This window comes from Chenopodium album, chromosome 9 (genome assembly GCF_948465745.1).
Source record: "Chenopodium album chromosome 9, dcCheAlbu1.1, whole genome shotgun sequence".
Classification (NCBI taxonomy): Eukaryota; Viridiplantae; Streptophyta; class Magnoliopsida; order Caryophyllales; family Amaranthaceae; genus Chenopodium; species Chenopodium album.
Window position 1 is genome coordinate 65,833,982 of NC_137842.1, and position 25,652 is coordinate 65,859,633.

The 25,652-nt window shown below is 33.1% G+C and overlaps 3 protein-coding genes and 1 non-coding gene across 6 annotated transcripts; 3 read left to right on the forward strand and 1 right to left on the reverse strand.

The window, feature by feature from the left end:
- Positions 1–1,359: 1,359 nt before the first annotated feature.
- On the forward strand, positions 1,360–5,090 carry LOC145560217 (putative 1-acyl-sn-glycerol-3-phosphate acyltransferase 5). 2 transcript variants are annotated; one of them, XM_081621473.1, is made up of 4 exons: positions 1,360–1,699; positions 2,831–3,746; positions 4,278–4,408; positions 4,499–5,090. In XM_081621473.1, the coding sequence occupies exons 2-4, from the start codon at positions 3,175–3,177 to the stop codon at positions 4,951–4,953; spliced, it is 1,158 nt and encodes a 385-aa protein (XP_081477599.1). In that variant the 5' UTR covers positions 1,360–1,699; positions 2,831–3,174; the 3' UTR covers positions 4,954–5,090. The 2 variants fall into 2 exon arrangements, with proteins under 2 accessions (XP_081477599.1, XP_081477598.1); XM_081621472.1 differs by having other exon boundaries at positions 1,360–1,677.
- Positions 5,091–7,593: 2,503 nt separating this feature from the next.
- Positions 7,594–11,203, reverse strand: LOC145560218 (UPF0496 protein At4g34320-like). Of its 2 annotated transcripts, none has more exons than XM_081621474.1 (2): positions 11,066–11,203; positions 7,594–8,963 (listed from the first exon to the last, which is right to left on the reverse strand). In XM_081621474.1, the coding sequence occupies exon 2, from the start codon at positions 8,932–8,934 to the stop codon at positions 7,822–7,824; it is 1,113 nt and encodes a 370-aa protein (XP_081477600.1). In that variant the 5' UTR covers positions 8,935–8,963; positions 11,066–11,203; the 3' UTR covers positions 7,594–7,821. The 2 variants fall into 2 exon arrangements, with proteins under 2 accessions (XP_081477600.1, XP_081477602.1); XM_081621476.1 differs by lacking the exon at positions 11,066–11,203 and adding an exon at positions 9,053–9,584.
- A 4,392-nt stretch (positions 11,204–15,595) lies between these two features.
- On the forward strand, positions 15,596–23,850 carry LOC145557995 (uncharacterized). The gene is made up of 4 exons (XM_081619153.1): positions 15,596–15,721; positions 20,191–23,026; positions 23,177–23,551; positions 23,663–23,850. Exons 1-4 carry the CDS (start codon positions 15,596–15,598, stop codon positions 23,674–23,676), a joined length of 3,351 nt encoding a protein of 1,116 aa, XP_081475279.1. The 3' UTR covers positions 23,677–23,850.
- Positions 18,066–18,221, forward strand: LOC145561208 (small nucleolar RNA snoR83). Its single transcript, XR_014093768.1, has one exon. It is a non-coding gene; the product is annotated as a small nucleolar RNA snoR83 (small nucleolar RNA).
- Positions 23,851–25,652: the final 1,802 nt, after the last annotated feature.

Here is a 25,652-nt window from a genome sequence, read left to right on the forward strand (position 1 = left end):
GAAGCTATGAAGAAATTAGGTGGAAAAGGAGAAAAATTGATTCAAAATAAGTCATTAAATGTCTCTTATTTAATGCAATAATTCGACAAAAAGGTAGCTTTTTACAAATGAATTGTTTTATAAGGTAGTTTCTTATAACATCTATTGTTTAAAAGGTAGTTTCTTACAACATTTTTTTAATAAGGTAGTTTTTCACAAAATATAATTTGTATAAGGTAGTTTTTCACAAAAAGTCCTAATAATATTATGATAATCTTGGATGATGATATATGTCAATACCTTAATTTTAAACTATGTTAGTATATTTGTAACTAAAAGATATAAAAAAAATTGAGTATGATTGGATTAAATATGTTGTCAAAATGGAAAGAAGTATTATGGTAGGTTATAAAATGGAAGTCATTAAAATTTGACCAAAAAAAAAAAAGGAAAGAAAAAAAAGCGGAAATTTTTTTTATAACATCGTGACAAGTGTCACTTTATGTTCACTTTTAGTATAGGTTAATTGATGGTTGAATTTGCACATTTGTTGAGACACAACTTTGACCACAATATTTTTAATTAGAGACTATTATTTTGTTACAAATATTTTTTTTGGATAAATTTGTTGAATTAACACCATTCTTTATAAATTTTGTTGTAAAGTTTAATTATGACCGTGCATGGCACGGGATTTAACCTAGTAATTTCCTTAAAAATAATAAAAAAAAATGTTATTCAAACCTTTTTTTGGCAAGAGTTATGTGTTTCCTTTTGTAGATGTGGACCTCTATCATTGTCAAAATTATTAAAATTGAAGTTCTTTTGAGAATTTACAATTGGTAGGTTAGTTGATGAATCTCAATTGAGTGGTTGCTTGGATTTTACTTGTAGTGGAATGTCTTTATTTTGTGTTCTATAAAGTATTTAATTTTAATTATTTGTTTTTCTATTTTTTGCTAATTTTTAGCATGCATTTCTTTTTGGAACCCAAACTATTCAATTTGACAATACACTCTAACAAATCATTGCATCACCTAGGCCACAACTAGTTTGGTTATGATTATACTCCTATGATCTTACATTAACGTTCTATTTGTGTTTTTCTCCTTTATTTTCTTATCAAATCAATCCCAATACCAAAATTCAAAATTTTACTGGTATATTGTATTATTTACAATTTCACACATATTCTATACCATTGCATTTTGTGATTTAAAGATAAAGTTTGTTATTTCATTTCAATATTACGGCTTTTACACCTTCACAAAAAAAATTAAAAAATAAAAATTACGAGTATTATTAAAATTGTGCATTGACAAGCTTGAAATCCCGCACACCACGAAAACAATAAATAAATAATTCCACACTCTATCTAGAGTATTGAGCTTCCATCAGTTTCCCGCACTCTCATTTCTTGTACAGAATGATGTCTCCTCCATCACATTCTGTTGATGGGCAGCCATAGTTTTTTTGTCCTTATTTCCCAAGCCCACCATTTTCCTCTTCCATATAATTATTTTTTCTCAATTTTTATAGAACTAATTTATCAATTTCCCTAAATATACGGTAATCAACTTTACTTTTATCACAGTATTTTCCACATTTTATGTCCACATCTTTTTTTATTTTCCCCTTTTTTTTCCAGCCCACTCACTCTTCCTGCCTCAGAAACTCACCATTTTGAAGCAATCGCAGGTTAAATTCATGGTCTTTTTTGGTAATTTGGGTTTTTTTGTTATCCAATTTTCATGGGTTTTATGTAATTTTTGTTTTTATTGGATTTTATACTATTTTCTCTGTTTTTATGTGTTTATTTGTCAATAATTTGGTGAATTCTGAAATTTGTTGGTGACATCGGAACAACCCAGATTAGGAAAATGTTATTATGTGTTAAGGAAACTGCTAATTTTAGAGTTAAAAAGTAAATTTTTTTATCACATTGCTAAATCTTTGCTAAATTTACAAGTATATTTATTTGGGTCAAAATGTATTATGTTGATCTTGATATAATAAAAGGAATTGGGTCATAGTATCATGCAGTGTTGAATTTGTAAGCGAATGCCACTTCTTTAGAGGGTAATTAACCATTCTTACTGGTGATTTTGAAGAATGTGATCATTTTTACTGTATAGTGTAAGAATTGGTAATTACCCTTAAACCAACCATTTTTAGAGTGTTGGTATTATAAGCAAATGCCTGTTTCTCTGAGGAGGATTCAATGTTTGTTTCGATAATCGATATACAATATTAGTATCATAGAGGATACGAACACGAAAGGCTGATGAAACTATGAAAGCCATTAAGAATGTTCATTGATGATTTGAATTCATTTTAATTAGTTTGACATTGTATAGTTTAAGGTTTTAATAATGATGATTTGAATTCATTTTAATTAGTTTGGCATTGTACAGCTTAAGGTTTTAAGAATAATTTTTCTAGTTTATATAGCAGAAGCTTGGATTTGAAGCCAATGTTGTGTATGAATCATGTTTGGAGCCAATGTAGGTTTGTCTTCGGCCTATATATAATAGTATGAGTTCTTATAACAATTTTTCTTTAAGAACATAATTCATAGCATTTGATGCTGTAGTACTATATACCATGTGTAATCGACTTGGCTTAAGGCTATTTCTCATTGAATTTTAAAAAATACAGTCCTTAATCCTTTGTATTATCTGTTTTTCATGCTCTTGCTCATTCTTTTGCTACTTTGTATTTTTATTTTTGGTCTTGCTTTGCCTTATTGCTACCTTTTTTCTGAGAGGAGCAACTTAATTCAATTTCTGGTAATACTGAACGGAACTTATATAGCTATGTATCCAGTTGACCATTTGTTGATTTATTCCAGGAAATTATTCATCGTTGCCAATCTACTTGTGAATTGTGATAGCTTCTTCTGTTTCTTGAACCACTCTTCACTTCAAAGGCATTCCTCTAAATTGGGAAAATAAATTGATCTACTCTTGAAATGAACCAAAGAAGATAGTATTTACCACGTTCATTTGAAAGCTTGAGTAAAAATATTTCATCTGCTCCTTGGTACAGTCCCATCTCCCATGGTTGTTACTTTTGTTCGACAGACTTGATTGATCCTTGGATATCAGGTTAGATATAGCAGTTTCACTTTCTTCCCTTTCTTCCACTATCTGCAAGACACCATATTGAGAAATTCTTGTGGGTAATTGTGAGAAAATGGAACTAAGAAAACCTCTTGATTTGGATAAAAATGAGAAGCTCCGCGCATTAACACCATTCAGGTTTTTAAGGGGTGTGATATGTTTACTGGTGCTAATCTCAACTGCCTTCATGATGCTGGTGTATATTGGCTTTGTGACAGCAGTTATAGTACGGTTATTTAGTGTACGCTACAGCAGGAAATTGACTTCTGTAGTGTTTGCTTCCTGGCTTGCTTTATGGCCTTTCTTGTTTGAAAAGATAAATAAGACTAAAGTAGTCTTCTCTGGAGTGACTGTTCCTGACAAGGAGCGTATTTTGTTACTTGCCAACCACAGAACTGAGGTTGACTGGATGTACATATGGGATCTGGCATTGAGAAAGGGTAGCCTAGGCTACATCAAGTATGTTCTTAAGAGCAGCTTAATGAATCTACCTGTATTTGGATGGGCATTTCAGATATTGGAATTCATTCCTGTGCATAGAAAGTGGGAAATTGATGAACCAATCATGCATAAGATGCTTTCAACTCTGAAGGATCCCCAAGATCCCCTTTGGCTTGCTATTTTTCCGGAAGGCACAGATTTCACGTACGTAATGCCTTCTGTGATGATTATATATTTCAAATTGCTTAATCCAATCTGGACAAGTTTTCTATTCTTTGTTGTTTGGAATAAATTAGTTGTTTCTTCCTACCTATGATGATAAGATGATTGCGTATTTGGTGTACCCTTGTACACAGTAGCTGATGAAGTTTCTGCATCAAATAGTCTTTTCTGAAAGATTGTTATAGATGAATGCAAGAAAATGCTAGAATTTTTTAGTCCTTAGATATTGCCCTTTGTAGGGCTCAACTGATTGAGGCCTGATACCTAATGACTGAACTTCACAATGTTTTTGATTAATAATGCCTTGCCCAGGATTTAACCTCTGGGTGGGTGGGGCAAGAAGAAGCAGGATTTCAGTTGACATAAGTTATTTTTAGTAACATAATTAGCTCTGTTAAGTGAATATTGCTGAAGGGTCTTGCAGAATTTAGGAATTTTAAGATTCTCTATGACACTTTGAATGATTATTATCTAATAATTTACCAAGTTTATCCATGATGTGTTCTGATGCAGTGAACAGAAGAGCATTCGAAGTCAAAAGTATGCAGCTGATCATGGGTTGCCTATTCTTACAAATGTTCTGCTTCCAAAAACGAAGGGATTCTTTGCCTGCATGGAAGAATTGAGGAACTCTCTTGATGCAGGTTTGCACTGTTTTGCACTTTCTAATTTTCTATGGATTTTAACGTTATTGCTTCTTTACAACTTTACCTGAGAATCCATTTGTATTGCAGTCTATGATGTTACTATCGGGTACAAGCCTCGGTGCCCTTTCTTCTTGGACAATGTTTTCGGAATAAATCCATCTGAAGTTCATATCCACATTCGACGTCTCTCTATCAGCAACATTCCTGATTCTGAGGAGGAGCTGGGCACTTGGTTGATGGACACATTCTGTCTCAAGGACAAGCTGCTTTCCGAATTTTACTCCAAAGGCCATTTCCCTAATGAAGGAACAGAAAAAGAACTCTGCATGACGAAATCCCTGGTGAATGTTGTTGCTGCCTTGACTTTAACAAGCATCTGTACATTTCTCACTTTTTCCTCTTTCGTCTGGTTTAAGATTTACGTACTTCTAGTATGCCTTTATTTAGCATTTGCTACAAAGTTTAACTACCGGCCTTCACCTATATTTTGCTTTCCAACCCGATGGCTTAAGCAGAATAATGTCAGGCAGGCACTTGATTAGTGCCTTAGTAACATCTTTATGCCAATTATTGTGACTTTCATGATATTTAACATTGTAATTACATTTTTTCCTCGGTATATCATTTGGAACAGACCTTTGTCAATCTATCTGCTCATTACTTTAAGGCAATTCTTGCATCTTGCTTATTTACATTCTAAGTATGTGATCGTTTTTATTATATTTGTCACACTCCTGTGTTTGGCAAGTTTTCTCATTTTAGATAAAATAGCTCTTGCTTAATTTTTCTTGAGATGTTAGTTTAACAATTTGTTCCTGGCTTACTGCTGCTGCTATATCAAAAAAATGTCGGCTTGGAGATGTTGCTAAAATGACACCTTGGATTTGATGAATTCGAAATTAGAAAAATAGCTAAACCCTGTAGGTTCATATAGTGTTTATTTGATAATGGTTTGTTGACATTGCAACTAGTAGCTTCTAGTAATCGTTTCTGACGACTCCGTGACATCATTTGCTTCTACTTGCAGCATAATTTGACATTGCCTCAGCCTGAACACATAGTTTGTCCTTTAAGATAACTTCTACTACTTAGCCACAATAGACACAGATCAAGAACCATAATAAATTATACTTTATATAACTATTTATTAATCTAGAGTCCTCTAGTTGCAGTTATGTTTGCCTATGTCATTCTTAACTCGGCCTGTTTTAGAAATGAGATTTAGTTGATAATACCCTACTAATGATATTTTTATGCTTTCATTTTGATTAATCTCTGTTTTGTTTGTTAATCTTGTAGACTGTTATCCGTCTCAAATACCAGTTTCAGATTGTAGGATACTCAAATACATACGAAAACTAGTGGGGGATAAAATCGGCTAGGTTATGATAACCCTATCCCAAAGATAGACAGTACAAAACCACAAAATCATCAATTCTTAAGATTTTTTTCTTCGAAAAATGATCTCATATATAGCCAGAAAAAGCCTCAAAATGCTCTTATGTAATACGTATGTGAAAAATATAAGAAAAAGACGACAAGATTGGATTAGTTTCATCCTTCACTTCAAAAACTCTAGGACACAAAATCATATCAGACTCTTCACAACTACTCCTGATATACTTTTGTTTATTAAAGCCTCCATAATTTGTAGCTAGTTTGAATTTGAACTAAAGCCCTTTAGATCAATTCTTCCTTAGTTTTTTTTAATTATTGCAACAATTGGATTTTTAGATTTTACCATATTTTCTCTGATGCAATTTGATTTATCTTTGAAACAGCTTCACCCTTCCCTAAGACCCTAAAAATAATAATAATAATTAAAAAAAAAAAAAAAATCAACATCATTTTTTTTTTTAGAAAGGTAGGATGGTGTAGGAAGCACATGGTTAGGCAACCGTTCTCAAGAAAGCAACTCTTAACCTATTATATCTCTCAAAGCTGATTTGCCCCGCAACATGTTTATTGTTTAACTCTTCACGTAATAAAGCTTCTAAAATGACTAATAATTAGTCTCTTGCTTGACAAAAATATGTTTACTATATTATGCCACATTATTTTCTATGATATTCAAAGTAACAATTGTAAACTTGACTAGATGCGTCAAACAAGAATATGTGTCTAAGTGTTTGATAGTCATTTATGAGACTTTTGTGTTTTTGTAAGCCTAAATGCAATATATTTGTGTTATAATACCGATGAAGAGTTTAGGTAACATGTGTTGTAAGCCTATAATACGGAGTATTATTTACTTGATTAAAGTCCTGGGGTTGGAACCAAAAATTATTGGGATCGAACCTTGTGTGCATAATGCTATTATGAGTTTATGACTCCCCCTATACTTAAACCATTATTGTCAATGATGACTTGAAGTCTTGGACCATGTTCTACTTCATGGAATTTAGATTGGCCTTTATGACTATTTCTTGTGTCAAAAGAAGGTATTTTTTTTTAATTATCTTTTCAGTGGTCCATAAAGCAGGACTACTGCAGGAGTCCTTAGATCCTTTCTTTTGATCTTTGAATATTGGCCGGTTCCTTTATAATACTATATGATATTTTAGCCAGCTAATTGTAGTCCTTAGTAAATATGTCTACTAATTGTTTGACTCAGAAACTGTGCTGCGTTTACCAGTGTCCAATACTCCAATATGTTGGTAGGATAATGTAATTTTATGAAAATCATTAGATCTTGTTTAGATCATAATTATATGGCTAACCCTATGTCACTAAATAATGATTTGCAATGGATTTTTTCGTTATGCTAATCTTATGTCAATATCAGAAATCATTTCACTACATTGTTGTCCTACTCTCATTTGGACATGTGTACGGGGAATGTCAAGATTATTTTATAGTTATACATATGTATATGGATACTAGCTAGGTTTGTCAATAATGACTCAGAAGGTATTCTCAAGAATTTTGTTGCTTTTGCGATTAATTCTTATTTACATCATTGTCTTTTATGACTCTCTCAATACCCCCAAAAAAAAAAAAAAAGAAAAAAAAAAAAAAAACTGATTCATCTAGTATTTTGTGTCAACATCGACAAATCATTGGCCTAGTTTCATCTGGACCATGTCTAAGAGGGATGTGGGTAGTAAGGCTAGTAAGTAAGTTAACAAATTATAGTAGATAAGAGGAGCTATCAGAAAACTATACAGAAAACAAAGATGAAATGGATCAGACAAAGCAAACAAGAAAATTTGAACTACTACAGATTATGACATAATTTTATTTGATGAATATTATGTTCAAATTAGGAATCCAAATCTGTGATTTGTAACATCTAATGAAATGAATTCAATTGCAAGAATTACAGATACAGAATAATGTATTTCAAATTCAAAGTGTCTAAAAACAACATAACAATGAGAGAATTTTGAAGTCAGTCAATCTTTCTTTTTTCAGCTGTTAGGATGTTTGATGATCCTCTGCAGGACAACAGTCCTAGCTCTTCTGATATCCCTACTGCAGACATCAGCTTGCACACCTAAATCTTCGACGTTCTTTGTAAATACAACCATCTTCTTCTTGATTTCTTCAATCCCAAGCTTAACAGCGTCTTCAGAAATTGCGAAATCAGCAGTTTTTAACAGGGACTCAAGCTCGATTTCTAGTCGGTCTATCAACACCCTAATGTTATCCAAGTCCTTTATAGCAATATATGTCCCTACCTGCATACTGCTAATGACCTCCTTTTGCCCTTTTAGTGCAGTTTCATAGTTCTTCCATAGGGAATCAATCCACTTCCCTACAGATCCCACAGGGATCGCCGTTGCAGCAGCTAGAGCCGCTGCAACTGGTGGAGCCAAGGTGGCTGCTGCCACCACAGAGCAGATCAGAACTGCGGCGAAAGTGGTCACAAATATGATGTTAGAAACCTTCTTCCAAGCATGAACAGATTTCAACTTTTTATCCAGCTTATTTTTCCTAAGTTGCAACTTCTCAAGCATTGAGAGTTGCTGTTTATAAACAGACTGAAATATCTGGAAAAAATCCTCAGTAAAAGGATCACCAGCAGCCTTAAAATTCTTCAACTCCTCCAAAGTTTTCGAGTACCTCGTTTCCCCTGCACTGCCTTCATCCTCAAACTGTTGCATAGCCACCATTATAAGCAACTGACTATCTTTAACCCTTTTAAGGCATTTCTCCAATGCAGCACAGAAATCAAGGGTTTGCAAACTATTCTCAAAGTATTCTTCAACAAGCTCAAATAATTCTGGTGTTTTCCATATATCTTGCTTGCACTCTAAGATAACCTTCACAACTTCTTGGTTCATCTCCAATAAGCATTCAGTGACTTCCTTCATCGAAGTGAACGAAAGCGACCGGACTTCAACACCTACTGCTAAAGAATTGATCACATGATTGGTTCTAGCATGAAGGTTTGTGTCAAAGGACTGCAAATCTCTGTCAGTTTTACAGGCTGCTTCATAAGATGTTAGCTCTGTTGTGTACTGCAGGTTGTTGATTTCTGCTGTCGTTTCGGCCGCTTTCTTGCTCATATGTCCTCCCATTACTTCAGATTTCAAGTCCCAAATTTACACTGCAATCAAAACCCGAATATCAAAACCCAAATTATAGCAATATCTTCTCTTAAATTTGTCTACAAACATTCAGAATCCTATTCCCTACCTATTCATAAACCATAAACATTCGACGAAACAGAGCAGAACCCAGAAATGTAGTGTGTTTTTTTATGATTTATATGAAAAATTTGAGAAAAAAAATCCAAACCCAGTTCAGATTCTAAACTGAAGAACAAAACCCAGATGGAAAAATTTATGAATTTCAGAAAATTTAAGATTTTTGTTCGACTTATAAACAGCTGAAATGAAGAAGAAAGAGACAAATAAACCAGATTTTTGTTAAGATTTTTATCAAGAGAGTTTTGAAAGTGGATGGTTAGGTTTAAGAGAAAGCAAAACGACAGAAAATTGAAGAGAGAGAAATAAAGAAGATTGAAGATGCTTGGAGAGAATTGAAACCGTTAATGACCAAGAAATGAAGAGAGATATTAGAGAATGGCTTGCACGCATGAGGAACAAGAAAGAGGGTTAGGAAATGTGGTTACTAAGTATAATAACAGAGATGGAAAACGCGGGAAGCAATGTCTTCTCTTCCTTTTTCTCTCTCTTTCCTTGTTTTTTAACGCGCATATCATACAAGGATGAAAATCGTATACATCATCGCCCTAAAACAATCTTATGCTATAAGACGGAAAATGTTATTTATCCCCGTGTCTCAATAAGGTGAAGTAATTTCTCGTGTTTCTTACCCCGTTTCATATAAGTTAAAACGTATTCTGGCTAACCTTACTACTCCGTTAATACTTGTATAGTTGCATACAACAGATGTAGACATATTTTCATTGATTAAAAAATAGCAGCCAATATCTTACAAGCATGATTTTCTTTTGGTATTCTTCCAATATACTCACTAGTAAAGTAGTGACATAGCTAATTAAATTGAGCAATTTCTTAGTAGGAAGGCAAAAGTAACTTTTGTACAACGGAGTGCTACGCAATTTCGCAGTAACAAACAGATAATTTCCTAGCATTGACACAACTATGACGATATTACTAAAAGCTACGTATTTTGTGCTACAAAGTTGGTCGACAATTATGTAATAATGAGCAACTTGCTCGACAAAGTTGCCATACATGACAAAACAATCATGGTGAACTTAACGCTTGCTCTTATATTTTTAAGAAACATTATTCAGTTCCAAAAATGATACTCCTACTATGTACAAATTTAAGCATATATGATTGATTAATTACATGTATGTCTATATCAATCGATATGTAATTTTGCCAATTATGTAATAGATTCTGTAATTAGTTTTACATTTTTAAAGTACTTATATAAAAATAAAAATATAAAATGAAACTATTGCATGCGTATAATAAGTCACAAGTTCAAATGTTCAATTCCACCACCTTCGTTTATATGATCGATTGTATTGCTCTGATCCTATGACTCAATCGAGCTAGAAAAAAAAATTAAAAAAAAATTAGTTTATTATAATGCATCTAACTATTACTCTAGTTTTCAACCAACTTCGTCACGTGAATCCAACATGATGAATTTATGACCTTCAGAACTCAGAACTTGTATTATGGGACCATAAATCTTGTATCTTCGTTAAGAAGAATTGAGGCAACTAGCAAGACATAATTTAATTCACCAAAACATGTATGATTTATTTTCCTTTGTTTTTTCATTTCAAATAATGTTTTTTATAAACATGGTATAGATTGATTGGATGAATGGAGATGCATCTTTTTTACCTTCTAAGTTCTAACTATTCTAGCTAATTAATTAAGCTTGTAATAAAAGGAAAATAAATGCATGCATTTATATTTTAATTCTAGGCAATGCATGTATGTCACAATTCAAGTATATTCACGAGTATACAAAGTATCGATAGTTGTAAAGTTGTAATAGTTCTTTATTTCTTATTCTCAATCTAGACGCGTTACAAATTTTCCTTATACAAGTAGTTTGTTTTCATAACATATACACATACAATACTACACGGATTCAATAAAATCATGCATGTAGATGCAATCAATAATGAGATTTTATTTTATAAATAAAAGTTAAAACAATAATAAATCTTAAGTGAAATGAAAATGAGCTAACCTGGCCTGCTTTTGGAGTATTATTTTTGCTCGAGTAGATATATATTTGTCCTGCATGAAACAAGAGAAAACAATACAGTAATTCGAAAAAAATAAAGTGCTTTGAATAATGTTAGATAGCTTTAAGTTGTGAAGTCACGCATACAGCTTTGTTTGTTGTACTTATATAGTTTTTCAAACAGAAACATATACTTGGGAAGCAAGTCAAAATTTTATCTTTTTAATTATACCTTTATTCGTTATTCCTCTTTTTAAGCCATTTTTAACTAGAAAAATGGTGCTACAACTGCTATTACTATTAGTGTGCTTAGTAAGATTTATTGTTAGTTCTAGATAACATATTCACCATTTTTTTTCTTTATTTTTTATTTGGGTAATTGATACATAGTTGTTGTAGAGTATTCATCAAAAAAACATAGCTAATTAATTCACAATTGTAGAGTATTCATTTTCATTTATTTATTTATTTTTATTTTAATGTTGGGATAGCATGGATAATATTCTAAAACATATCACAATTGCATCTTAAAGTCAAAATATGGACCCTAAAAAAAGAGGAAATTTAAAGCCTTCTTAATAACTAAGGGAAGAAAATGGAAGAAAAACTCAAAATATAGTTGTTGTCCATAAAAAGAAAGCTGTTGTATGTAAAAATGTAGGAAGTAATACGGAGTATGTAAGTTTGTAGTTGTAAACAAACAACGTAGATCACATGCTGTGGCCTACCTTTTATTTCGGCCTCAATTTTCACCGGCCTATACCATACCAGATTACCAAATTTATGCTCTCTATATTTTATTTTTATTTTTAATTTTTATTATTTATTTAGTATTTTAATTTTGCAAGTAAAGAAAGAATGCCAACTGTCAAAATTTAATTGGTTATTACTTGAGGGATGTTTCTAGTTTAATTCCACGTGTTATGATGTTTAAATGCACGTGCTTAATAAAATTCTCACATTTGGATTTTGTTGGAGATGTGAGACCTAAACATAGCTTTATTATTATTACTAGATTAGATCTCGTGCGATGCACGGATATAATGAAAAAAAAAAAGAGCTATATAAAACAATACTCCATTAAAAAAAACATAAATTAATATTTCATTGGGTAAATAGTTGTTAAAAGGTTTATTAAAAAAAATTGTAAAACCGTTTAAAAAAAAAGTTGTGAAGAGTAGTTATTTGTATAGTATTTTGTATTAAATTATTTTGTGTCAATAATTAGTTTTTTCCATATAAAAATGTAAAAGAGAAAAAAAAAAGTTTTGGTGGGAAAAAATTATATGAGAAGCTGACACGTATATAATGTGGATAAATGAATAATGATGTCAGCGGTTGCTACTTTAGTATTAGTTATAGTCTTATAGATTATTATTATTATTATTATTATTATTATTAGCAATTTAGCATTTAACTCTTGTTTTGATTTTCCATATTATTAGCTCGAACACAATACAAGTTTATTCATGACTAAGGACATGTTCACATTTACTGAACTAAACTGAGCTGAAATTAATATTTTATGAGAGAAGGAAATTATGTGCTGAACTGAACTTATTGGAGCTGAATTGAAGTGAAGTGAAATTAAGATGAAGTGAACAGGCCCTAAGAGGACATTTGATACAAATATTGAAATCGGAATTCAGAATGAAAAGAAAATATCAAACTCTTACATTTTTATTAGTTCGATTTAACCATGAAAATAAAGCGGTAAAATTTAAATATTTTTCATGAACTTGGTATTTCATTACACATTATTTTTTGGAAAAATTAGAAAATAACACCAAAAAATTATCACGATTTTGATAATAACACCACCAAAAAAAAAGTTTTTATTATAACACCACAAAAAAACCAAAAATTTGGTTTCACCACCACTAAACTTTGCCATTAAAAAAAAAACGTTAAGTGGGTCCCACATAGTACACGTGTTTATCAACTATTGGATAAAAAATTTAAAAAAATCAAAAATAAAAAATATAAAAACCCTATAATCCTAACCCAGCCACCACCACCGGCGCCGGTTTCTACCGCCGTTAACTCGACCCAACCATGGCCGGCACCCAACACAGCCCCTATCACTGTCTCCCAGACGTCGTCGAACCACCTAGACCCCAACCCAAACCAGCCCAGCCCCCATCATCGTCTCCCCAATGTCGCCGAACCACCCAGACCCCAACCCAAACCAGCCTAGCCCCCATCATCATCTCCCCGACCTAAATCCATCGCCAAACCACCCAAATCCAACCCTAACCAGCGCAGCCACCGTACTCCTCTACAACCCAATAAAAGTCGTCGCCAAACCGACGAAACCCCGACCTACCCATACCCGAACCCACTAACCGCCCTACTCCTCTCACCCTCACCTTGAACCAAATCGGGGTTCGGGTTCTTTCGTGGGTACATTTGGGCTGATTTCGACAGTCAAGGGTGGTCGGCTGGCTGGTTTTGTGGGTCGAGGGTGGTCGGTTGGGATTGGGTGACGGCGGTGGAGGTTGGGTTGGAGAACGGTGGTAGGAACGACGACGCTGATGGTGGCTGGGTATTTTAAGGGTTTTCCTTTTTTTTTTAATTTTCTTTTTTTTTTTGTTTTTTATTTATTTTAATCCAATGCATAATTGACACGTGTACAATGTGGGACCCACTAACGGTTTTTTGGATGAAAAAGTTAAGTGGTGGTGAAATCAAAATTTTTGGTTTTTTGGTGGTGTTATAATCTAAGTTTTTTTTTGGTGGCGTTATTATCAAAACCGTGACAATTTTTGGGTGTTATTTTCTAATTTTTTCCTATTTTTTCAATATGTTGAATTGAAAAGATACTTGTTGATTAAAATTATTCATTAATATTTGGGGGAAAAGCAAGTCAATGTCATCAAAAAGGTCATCAAAAAAATTAAGCCCTAAGGTCATCAACGATAGGAGTAAAAACTCTTTTTTTTTTTTTTTTTTTTTTTTTTTTTGACAATTTGCCTTAAGACAATGACCTTAGGGATTAGTTTTATAAAATTGTACCGCGTCACGGTCATTGTTAGCATTTGTAGCCTTGCCTTAGGTCATTGTTAGTATTTGTAGCCTTGCCTTTGTGTTTAATTAAGAAGTTCGGGTAAGGGTGATTGTCACTACGGTATGCCTACTCTAGTCCTAAGCACATTGACGCCTTATATCTATATGATGCTAGCTGCCTTGTAGTCGGACTATATATGCTTGGTGCTGGCCTTTTTACCATTCGATCACATAACAAATGAACCTAAACAATACATAAGTACCTTGCGTGTACTTGTATACAAGTATACTAGTAATCCTACACATAATCAATTAATAGATCAGTATATAAGTAATCTAAAATTCACAACATTTATACAAGAATGTGAAGAATACTAATTCCAATTTACTTGGCTAGTACTTTAGCTTATATACTTCGTAATTAAAACTTGTAATCAAACTAAAATTCCGTAACATATAATTAACATGTTCCCAAATTAACCAAATTACATTGTATAATAAGTAGTAGTAACATACTCTAATTATATGGTAACCAAAACTTGGAATTAATCATCCCAATTACGTCGATTATCATCCGCTAATATTTTCATCACGGCTTCTCCAAGCTCCTTCCTAGCATCATCAACATCTTTTCCAAATTCACTAACACAATCCTTTATAAGTTCCTCGGTCGTACCATTACCATCATCATACGCCATGAACAAAAGCCAAACATTTTTTATATCAACTGAATAATCATGGTTACAATTCTTCATACTAGAGTGATTTGTTACCGTAATTGTTGTAGGAACATAGCAAACCATTCCTACCACATTCGTGTTTTTCGTCGAGTCTTCACCCTCCGGTACACCCCACATTCTCCCGTTTTTCCCTGCATCTTTGCTCACATAATGCATCTTTTCATAGTGTTCCAAATCATCCTTGTCCTTCAAAAACCACTTAATTTTGTCCTTAAATAAATTACTTAGTACAAACTCGAACAGTCCATTCGATTGTAACAAAATACCCGTAAACAAGTGATACGTTGTGTGACGAATAGCCATCCCAAACTTTCGAAAAAACTCTTCCTTAGGACAAAATAACCTCTCATTGTTAATATTTTCGTCGTGTTTGTCACCTATTACAAAAAGAAAATGACTCTTTCCTTCGGCCTTTAACCCGCTATCCCACCTAAACCAAAGGTTAGGGTTTGTAAGGTAATCAGACGACGACAAGGGGGGTGGAAGCTCGAGTTCAACGAACTCGAGCCCTTTAAGCTTGTTAATAAACCGTCGGCCAGACGGAGAAATTCTTGGCAGGTAAGTCCAACAATATAAGGAAAATGTAAATAAACAATACCATGCACATAAATGGGATAATACCATGTACATAAATAATGGCAAAGGCAAATACTTGGTTACTTTTATCAAACAAAAAAGGGACTTTTGGAGTAAAAATAAGATGACTTTACCGTACCATAGGGTTGCCCTTTCAGGGAGGTAAAAAGAAGGGGGTAAAGGGGTGGAGAGGGTGCGTAGATGGTGTAGGATGGTAGAGAATTCCGGCTTCGAGGCGGCTGTGCAACGACATAGGCTTATGATGTCGAGTTTGCCTAGGATTAAGGATAATACATCGTCTGGTAAGGTTTGTGGTGAAGGGTTTTGGTTTGATGAGGTGAGTTTTTGTTGGGGTTTAAGCCAATTTTTGATGAAACTTGTTATTTTGTTACCCATTGATTTTTGATGAATAATGAAATTTTGAGTATTGTACAATTTATAAAGGGTTAAGGCACTAGTAAACGAATTCGGTTACCACTACTCCCATTAGGATTCTAGTGGATTGTTGTTAGAGATAATCGGAAAATATATTAATATCGGAAAATATATGTGTGATATATTTTCCGTATTGATCTTATTAGGAGAATAATATATTTAGGTTTATTATATGTTAAGATATTATTAAAGTTATCTTTTAGGAAGATTGTTTCCTATCTTATATTCTTAGGTTTTGTATAAATACTCTACCTATCGATGAAGAGCAGGTTAAATCTTGGGATCGCTCACAAAAATTTTCCCCCTGCCGGTGGGTTAGAAAGTTAAACCCACCGGTGGGATTCAAAATTTTGCTTCCCCTATGCAATATTAATACTCTTAAATTTTTTTTTTTTTTTGGGTTGGTACACGTTAATCATATGTGTATGTGAATTTTTTTTGGGGAGAATTTTTTTTTTGTGGGAGTATGTGAGTGGACTTCCTCCACTATAACACATCTTTGGAGATGAAGAAATTAAATAGCGTTATGCTTGACGCAATATTTAAAAGAAAAAAAAAATCGGCTCTCTTGTGTCGTGAGACAAGATATATTTGGTTCTCCTCGTGCCGTGAGACGAGGTTTGTGAGTTGATTCGAGCATAATTTTGCTTCTTTGAATTTGAGTGTGGTTTACTCTGAAAGACCAATAAGAAATTTGAGTGTGGTTAAGATATTATTAAAGTATATCTTTTAGGAAGATTGTTCTTATTATATCGAAAAGAATGACGTTCCTGTTTGATTGATGACTGATGAGTTCGAAAAGATGAACGTTCTTATCGTTGAAAAAGAAGAAATAAAAATTTGATGCCAACATCACAAGAGTGTGCATCTCGGCTTCAACAAATTTGAAGAATTTCCAATCGCAACGTTCGTGTTACTGCCGTTACGATTGCGGGAGGGTGTTAAGAGATAATATCGGAAAATATATGTGTGATATATTTTCCGTATTGATTGAGAATAATATATTTAGGTTTATTATATGTTATGATATTATTAAAGTATATCTTTTAGGAAGATTGTTTCCTATCTTATATTCTTAGTTTTGTATAAATACTCTACCTATGGATGAATAATAAAAAAGCTATTCATTCTCTCTTCTCCCTAATTTGTCAATTGTGGATCAAGAAATTGGATTAGTTTATAGAAAGTTTTTATAAATAATGTGCAACCAACCAATGAACTTCAATACTCCATAGGTCATGTTTATAAATTTGAATTCCAAAAAATTATTTAGATTTATAAATTTTATAGAAATTTCTAAGTTTTTTTTTATTATTTAAGAGTTTTTTTTTTTTTTTTTTTTTTTTTTTTTTTTTTTTTTTTTTTTTTTTTTTGTTTTTCCTTCCAAAATTAAAAATTTAGTTTTGAATGGGATTTTTTTTTTCTCAATTTTGGATCAACATTGATGCTTCATTCTTTTCACCCAAATTTTATTGAATTAAAATAAAATAAAATAAAAGGTCGAGGAGACTTTTTTTTATCTTCTAATTGTGCATGAATTATGGGACAAACAGTCCATTAGGCATTAGCAAATATGGAATCACTTCAATCTAGGTCAATGATAACACCACAAGAGTACACACGTAACTTCTAATGGCACTAAATGAGATTAATGATGGGCTACAATGTTACCATCTATTTTAGCATGAGAGTATGAGACCAAGATTGATGATTGAAATTTGAAAGTAAGGCAAAACTTCATTTTACTTTAATTACTTATGTCATTCCTTTAACACTAAGAAATGGGTAAGAAGATTGAGAACGATTAAACACAACTTTCAAAAGCTCCAAAAATTTTCACAAAATAGTCGAGCCGGATTCTTAGACTTGATTCATGTATTATTGATTAAACATGAATATTAATTGAGGTTATTCATGTACCCATGTCAAACATGAATACCCGACTTGAATTATTGATTAAACTAACTACTACGTATTAATAGCCTGTCAAAAAAAAAATCAAATTGAAATGGGCTAGCTTTTAAAGATAACAAAGCCCAAACAAAGTAGGTTTCAGGCCCAACATAAAAATCCAAGAAACTATCAATTCTAGGGTTCTTTGTTGTAAATTAATTCCTGCAGCTTTATAAATACTTTCTCATTCCAATTGGAAATCGCCGAATTAAATTATTTTTCATTATTCTGTATTTATTTTGTCAAATTTTCTGGGTTTTTTTGATTTTGAAGAAAGATTGGGTGCCTTCATAATCCCAGGTAAGCCGAAGATTGAATTAAGGTTCAATTTTCAGTGCTTAGCTGATTCATGGGAGGCCTATATCAATTCTTTTTTGAACGGAAAGTTTCGCTGATAACGCCGTTCTATATTCAATGAAGGCGTTTCATTAGTAACTTTTCCGACATTTTTTTCCTTTTACTTTTTCATCTTAATTTTAATCAAATTGATTTGAGTTTATTTGGTACAAGTTAATTTGAGATCCGATAATAGCTTAATAATAAAAAACTAATTGTTAAGATTTGGTTAAATGGTATTGATTTTAATTGGCAAAATTTTATTTACTTAAGACACATCATACGAGAGTATACCTTGTATAAAGTTGTAATGTAATCCAGTTGATAAAAAATTACAGTCTGCGGTTTGATTTTGGTTTTTGAATTTGAAAAACCTTAAAATCGAAAACGAACATGAAATACAGATGGCAAAAATCTAATTTTTCAGCTCATACAAGCCCAAAAAATAGGTTATATTAGTCAGGCCAAAAAGAAGTTACAAATTAAAGTCCAAAAACAGTCAAAGTGTCAAACAATTATTTGGTTTAGACTTGGGTTATAAACACTGTAAAATGAACTGGTGTCTACCGTGTGAGCTGGGTTAGGGTTAGCCGGTTAGGTGGGTCGCACAATGGTGTTTTATGGACCGGATCATGTGTTGGGTCAGAGAAATTGGACACACCAAGGCTGGGAATAAACATCTTAATGTTAAAATTATTTTTAACATTAATGCATATTGCATAACATACCTAATCGATCATAATATATTTCATTTTATATTTCATAAAAATCCGTTCCAATGTCCGGACCGCATACTACTTTAGGGGTTAAATTTGGTGGTATGATCTCTAAGTCTCTAACCATTAATGCAAGTCAAGTCCAGTTCTAAAAATGAATAGCAAAGGACAATTATCAAGTTCAATCAATAGCGTCTTGTCTCTGCATTTAATAGTTAAGTCGTCCCTAGCCTCACCATTCCAAGTCTTTGTATAAAGGCCCGAAGTAGGGGCTGGGTATAGGAGTACATTTTATCTCTTTCTGCAATTTGCACATTAAGTATCAAGACTTAAGAGGGGTCCTTTTTTTCTTAATTTATTTTTCCATATCTTATTTGTGAAATATGTTGTACGTAGTACTTCGTAAGACGACTACTCGTAGCACCTTAGGGAGTAATTATATTAGAGACTTACAGCACACCAACTGTCCACCTGTGCTCTTGTCCCAACCTGTGCGACACGGTAGAATTGAGAAAAAGATAAGTCCATTACCCATACCATACCATACCAATGACTCAATGAGGAATACTTGGTAGTTTTGTCACCTTTCCCAGATTATACCTTCTCAATGTACGATGTCTCTAATCTGCATGTATCCCCACTAATGACTACGGAGTATTTTCTACTCTGTATTATCTTTTAATGCAATTTATAGACAACACATACTTTCCCAAAAAAAAAAAAAAAAAAAAACACTTATCTTAAAATTTTTGTTTACATTACTCCCTCCGTTTCATAATGATGTTCCGATTTCGTAAATCGATGCAAAATTTAACTCACCTTTGACCGCAAATATCTTTAATCTTACACTAGCAAAAATTATAAAGTTAGATATTAATAATCTACTCACCAAGACGAATCAAATTAGATCTCACATGACTATATTTGCTCTTATAGATTAAGAGAAATATAGAAGATTCTCTCTTTCTTAAAAAAGTCAAAGATTCCAAACAGGAACATCATTGTAGAACGAAGGGAGTATATTTTATGAACTGTGTAGGGACAATTATAATTCCTAAAATATTTGTTTAATTATTTATCATTATTAATGTTAATATTATTTAATTATAAATATTTAAGAATAATGCGTGTACCTTTATATATCTTTAAATTTTATTTTATTTTACATATTTTCTCTTATTAATGTTATTATGTTACCAATTGATAGGGTTACTTAGACATGGCTAAACATGACTTGCATATCACGTTCATTAGCCACACTAGTTTATTTAATAATAAGAACATCGAAATTTCAAAGGAAGGTCTATCTACGTATTTTTATTCCAAGTACTCCTATATTTTATTCCTCAACTATAAATGCATGCAGCATGCACATCCCTATAACTTCAACAATAAGAACATCGAAATTTCAGAGTTCTCCAACCTTTTAATATTTAGCATTATCCCTCACTCTTCATACACACAGTGGTTGAAATATAGTTTTTTCTACAAAATGTTAAGCTTGTCACCTTCATCCTTCTTATTTTACACTATCATTTCTGTTACTATTCTCTTTTGTTGTCTCCCCTTGTCGATAGCCACCGGGAGTAACGAAACAGACAGGCTAGCATTGCTTCAAATCAAAGCCCAAATTCGTGGTGACCCTCTCGGCGTCACGAGTTCATGGAATGACACCCTCCACTTTTGTGAGTGGTATGGTGTTACTTGTGGTCATAAGCACCACCAGAGAGTAACATCACTTGACCTGCGTTCCTCCAAATTAACAGGTACACTCTCTCCGCATCTCGGAAACTTGACCTTCCTTAGGAAGCTGCATCTTCAAAACAATAGTTTCGGCGGTACAATTCCGCCAGAAATTGGTCGTTTGCATAGGTTGCAAATGATAGTACTAACTAATAATTCCATTGGAGGGGAAATTCCATCAAATATATCAAGTTGTTATAGCCTTGTTTATTTGGTCCTTTATAATAACATGTTGGTAGGAGACATCCCACCGATGCTTGGTTCCTTGTCTCGTTTGCAGCTTCTTCAGTTAGAAAAGAACGACTTGACAGGGAACATTCCTTCATCTTTGGGAAATTTATCATCTCTTGCTGAGCTCTACATGACTCAAAACAACTTGGTCGGAAGTATCTCAGCTAGTATAGGCAACCTTAATAATCTCACCAGTCTGAATTTAGGCGGCAATAAGTTGTCTGGGGTAGTACCACCTTCAATTTTTAATCTCTCTTCATTAATACAACTAGATCTAGGAGTGAATGACTTGGAAGGAGAACTTCCTTCAAATTTAGGAAACAGTCTGCCGCATTTGCAGTGGTTTTCAATATCCGCAAATCGGTTCACTGGACACATTCCTACTTCAATATCCAATTCCTCTTACCTAAATTCACTCCAGTTGAATACCAACAATCTTCGAGGACAAGTTCCTCCTCTAAACAAGTTAGTAAAGCTTACTCGCTTTGTCATTGCCGAAAACTTCCTCGGGTCAGACCATGCGAGAGATTTGATGTTTTTTACTTCCTTGGCCAATGCCACCGGTTTACAACTGTTTGAGATAAGTCTAAATAATTTCAAAGGAGTTTTCCCTAAGCTAGTATGCAATTTTTCATCACTTAATATGATACTTATGAGCCACAATTACTTAACAGGAAAAATTCCATATTGCATAGAAAACTTATCAGATTTGCAACTTTTTGATGTTAATAGTAACACACTTTCTGGGGCCGTTCCCCCTGGGATAGGGAAGCTCCAAAAGCTCACTGATTTACACCTATTTGGTAACCAATTATCCGGAGTCATTCCACCCTCAATAGGAAATTTAACCAAGTTGTCTCGTGTTGCCTTATTCAATAATCATCTCAAAGGCAAAATACCATCAACTCTTGGAAATTGTGGATCATTAATAGGATTATATCTTGATAATAACTTTCTTAGCGGTAGTATACCCCCTGAAATTTTTAGCCTCTCTTCCTTGTCCGTTGGACTCAACATATCAGGGAACCATCTAACTGGGTCACTCCCTGTAGAAGTTGGGCAACTGAAGAATCTTGGCTGGCTTGATGTTTCTCGTAACATGCTATCAGGCCAAATACCAAGCTCTATTGGCAGTTGCATGTCGTTAGAGTACCTATACATGGGAGGAAACTATTTCCAAGGCACCATTCCTGATTCATTGGCATTGAAGAGTCTAGTTGAGTTAAATTTGTCATATAACAATTTTTCCGGCAAAATCCCACAATTTTTACAGAGACTCAAGTTACACAGCCTTGATTTGTCAAACAATAACCTTGAAGGTGAAGTACCTATTGATGGAGTCTTCAATAATGCAAGCGGAGTTTACGTAAGGGGAAACAACAAGCTTTGCGGAGGCATACCAGCGTTAAAGTTGCCTCTTTGCAACTATAGCATCAACAACCAGAAAAGAAGATTGAAGCACCGGAAAAAAGTATTGACAATTGCAATTCTTTCAGTGTTTCTAGGAGTTGTATTGATACTTATTTTTCTTGTGTTATTATATATTTTCTGGCAAAAAAAGAGGACTAAGAAACCAACGGCTTCTGATGATTCGGAAATTTTTCCAAATTTGTCTTACCAAATGCTTCTTAAAGCCACAAATGGGTTTTCTTTGGACAATTTGATTGGCAGTGGTACTTTTGGTGCTGTATACAAGGGAGTGCTTGAAGAGCTTCAATCAACAGTAGCCATCAAGGTTTTTAAGCTTGAAAATCACGGTGCTTTCAAGAGTTTCATAGCTGAATGTGGAGTTCTTCGTAACATCAGACACCGGAATCTTCTCAAAGTTGTAACAGCTTGCTCAAGTGTGGATTATCAAGGCAGAGATTTCAAAGCGTTAGTTTATGAGTACATGGCCAATGGAAGTTTGGATGATTGGTTACATCCTCCAAATTCAATCATTGCGGCTGAGGAAGAATATAGTAGCTCAAGACACTTGAGTCTTCGCCAAAGACTTGATATTGCAGTTGATGTTGCATTTTCTTTGGATTATCTTCATAACCATTGTGGTGCCTCCATAGTTCACTGTGACCTCAAGCCAAGCAATGTTCTCCTTGATGATGAAATGGTAGCTCATGTCGGTGACTTTGGCCTTGCTAAGTTCCTCTCGAAAGGCATCAATGATGACTCTAATCCCGATCAGTCTAGCTCTATTGGAGTTAGAGGTACTATTGGTTACGCTCCTCCAGGTAACCAACTAATGCTCCTATCCCTAGCTGTATTCAAAACTATATATATTCTATATTTATTATATTTTACTTATTTGTATAACATGTTTTTAGCATATAAGTTACATGTTAATTATTTTCATTATAACTTTGGAGGCACTATACATGCAGAGTATGGTGTGGGAAATGAAGTGTCCACTAGTGGCGATGTCTACAGCTTTGGGATTCTATTATTAGAAATGATTACAGGAAAGAGGCCTATTGATGACATGTTTAAAGGGGGGCTAACCTTACATGGCTTCGTCAGAGAAGCTTTGGCCGGAGATGTCGTCGAGATCCTGGATAATGTCCTTCTTGAAGACATAGACTCCACGGGTAGCAACTTGTTGTTGGAGGCCCTGACTTCTATACTCGAAATAGCACTTTCCTGCTCGAATGAGGTCCCAGCAGAAAGGTTAGACATGACTATTGTTTCTGCAAAGCTATTATCAACCAAAAACAAGCTCCTTGGAACTCGATTACAACAACGAAGGAGAATTCGAGGAGGTAATTTATTAACTACTTCATTTCCCTAACTAATTAGTAATGATTATTCCTATAACAATCAACTTCTGTACATTTTCAAATTGATTTAATATTCTTTTCTTCTTGGTGCAGGGACACGATGGTGATCGATTAGTGTGTCAACAATTTCATCTGCGTGCCCATAAGCATGATTGTGCATTTGTGATTTGATGGTCATGAAGAAGAAGATGAGTTCATATGCTTTAGTGATTTCTTGTAATAAGTACTCCGTAGTGCTTATGAGTTTTGACTTAGGATCAGAACATCAGAGCAGCTATGATGTTTTTCTTGTGCTTGCTTAGATTGTATAACAACTAACATTTCTAAATGCTTAGTTGTAATATGTGTTTTGAGAGTATAATAGAAATATATTGGGATTAATGGGATATCCATTCCTAATGGCTAGCAGATAGATTACAAAATCATAAATCTTGTTTAAAGATGATAAATTGATTTAGTTTGGAAAAATTTGAAAATGTCTTACCTATGTGTATAGGAAAATATCTTTTCAATTAATAAATTTTATTTTATAATATATTAGATTAATCATATTAGTCTTTATATTATGTAATCACGTATCTATAAGAAATTACACATTAAAATAAAATTCAAACCAACGACAAATTAAAAGCTACCTTTTAAGTGGTTAAAGTTACTATAAAATGTTATACAATAAAATTAATATACATCCGTTGTACACAAAACTTAGTCTTATTTAATTTAAATCATATTTGTAATAGATAGATATAATCAACACATTTTATAATTAATCAATAATCTCATTTGATTCTCTACGATATTAACCCATCTTACATTAATTTAGGAATGTTATATTTATCACTTTAAAATCTATACTATCTATTAAAAGGCGTTTATAAATTTGTGTATATGTGCCACGTGTATCCTTACACCAATATGACACCACATCATCATTTAACAACCTTTAGCATCATGCCACCTCGTTAAATACATATAAAGATATTTGAATCCCAAACTTCATTGAATGGAAGCCCCATGTATTATCATCTTAGCTAGAATTAAATCATGTTCTATTAATCTACATTTATGTATAAATACATACATGATACATGTCTTATAATGTAGAATAAAAACCCAAAAATTCCAACATAAATTATTGTTATCATTGTATTCTTATTACCCACATTAATATATACATAAAAAAATAACTCAAAGTATTATCTGGAGCAAAGCTCGGGTCACACACTAGTTATTACATACTAAAGCATTCCTAAAATAAAATATGTATCACGTGACACCCCTTACACGCAACATCACCTTTTTGTGCGACATCATCCATCAAGTATTATAAACAATACTCATAATGGAAATAAAAATGTGTTGTCAAAAATAATAATAATGGCAATTAAAATGTTTATCATAAAGCTTGAACACAAGACCGATAAGATGTAAATTAATAATGTTATTACCATCTCTAGTATCTTTTGACTATGTTTCATATTCAATTATAAGGCCTGAATTGATGATTTTTATAAAAGAAATAGATATAGAAATAGGTGGATCTGGAGTAAGTTTTGGGATAATGTGTTAAAGTAGAGAAAGTCTAGTAAGAGTCTAAATAATAAGAGCATCCACAATGGCTAGCTACATGTACTAATGTACACGTAGCTTTGGGTTGCCACATCATAAATTTTTAAGATACATGATTTAAGCTACAATCTCTATGATAAGTTACATTCTTTTTGTAACAAATAAACCATAAATACTACCTCCGTTAACAGTTATTTGCAACATTTACCAAAAAGGGGTGCTAACTATTATTTGCAACAAACTTATTTCTTTCTTATTTTAGTAACTTTTTTCTGTCAAAATGACTAAAATACCCTCATTTAAAAATTATTAGCACATAATATCACACATAATTACACAACATTATAACCTTAATCTAAATTAATTATCTTTCTCTCTCCTCCTCCATCTCTCATTTCAGCTTTCTCTCTCCTCCTTCATCTCACAATTCATCTTCTGCATCTCTCATCTCTCTTCAAACTCTAATCCATGTCACTAGTGGGTTTTAGATCTGGTTATTCGTGAGTGGTTTGCT

Excerpts from the sequence above, each read along its gene's own strand:
- LOC145557995 (XM_081619153.1), top strand. The coding sequence starts at position 15,596 with ATGGTAGAGAATTCCGGCTTCGAGGCGGCTGTGCAACGACATAGGCTT. Across the intron at positions 15,722-20,190 it reads AAGGGTTTTGGTTTGATGAG|CATGCACATCCCTATAACTT; the intron begins GTGAGTTTTTGT and ends AAATGCATGCAG. Across the intron at positions 23,027-23,176 it reads TATTGGTTACGCTCCTCCAG|AGTATGGTGTGGGAAATGAA; the intron begins GTAACCAACTAA and ends CTATACATGCAG.
- LOC145560218 (XM_081621474.1), bottom strand. The coding sequence starts at position 8,934 with ATGGGAGGACATATGAGCAAGAAAGCGGCCGAAACGACAGCAGAAATC.
- LOC145560217 (XM_081621473.1), top strand. The coding sequence starts at position 3,175 with ATGGAACTAAGAAAACCTCTTGATTTGGATAAAAATGAGAAGCTCCGC. Across the intron at positions 3,747-4,277 it reads CCGGAAGGCACAGATTTCAC|TGAACAGAAGAGCATTCGAA; the intron begins GTACGTAATGCC and ends GTTCTGATGCAG. Across the intron at positions 4,409-4,498 it reads GAGGAACTCTCTTGATGCAG|TCTATGATGTTACTATCGGG; the intron begins GTTTGCACTGTT and ends TTTGTATTGCAG.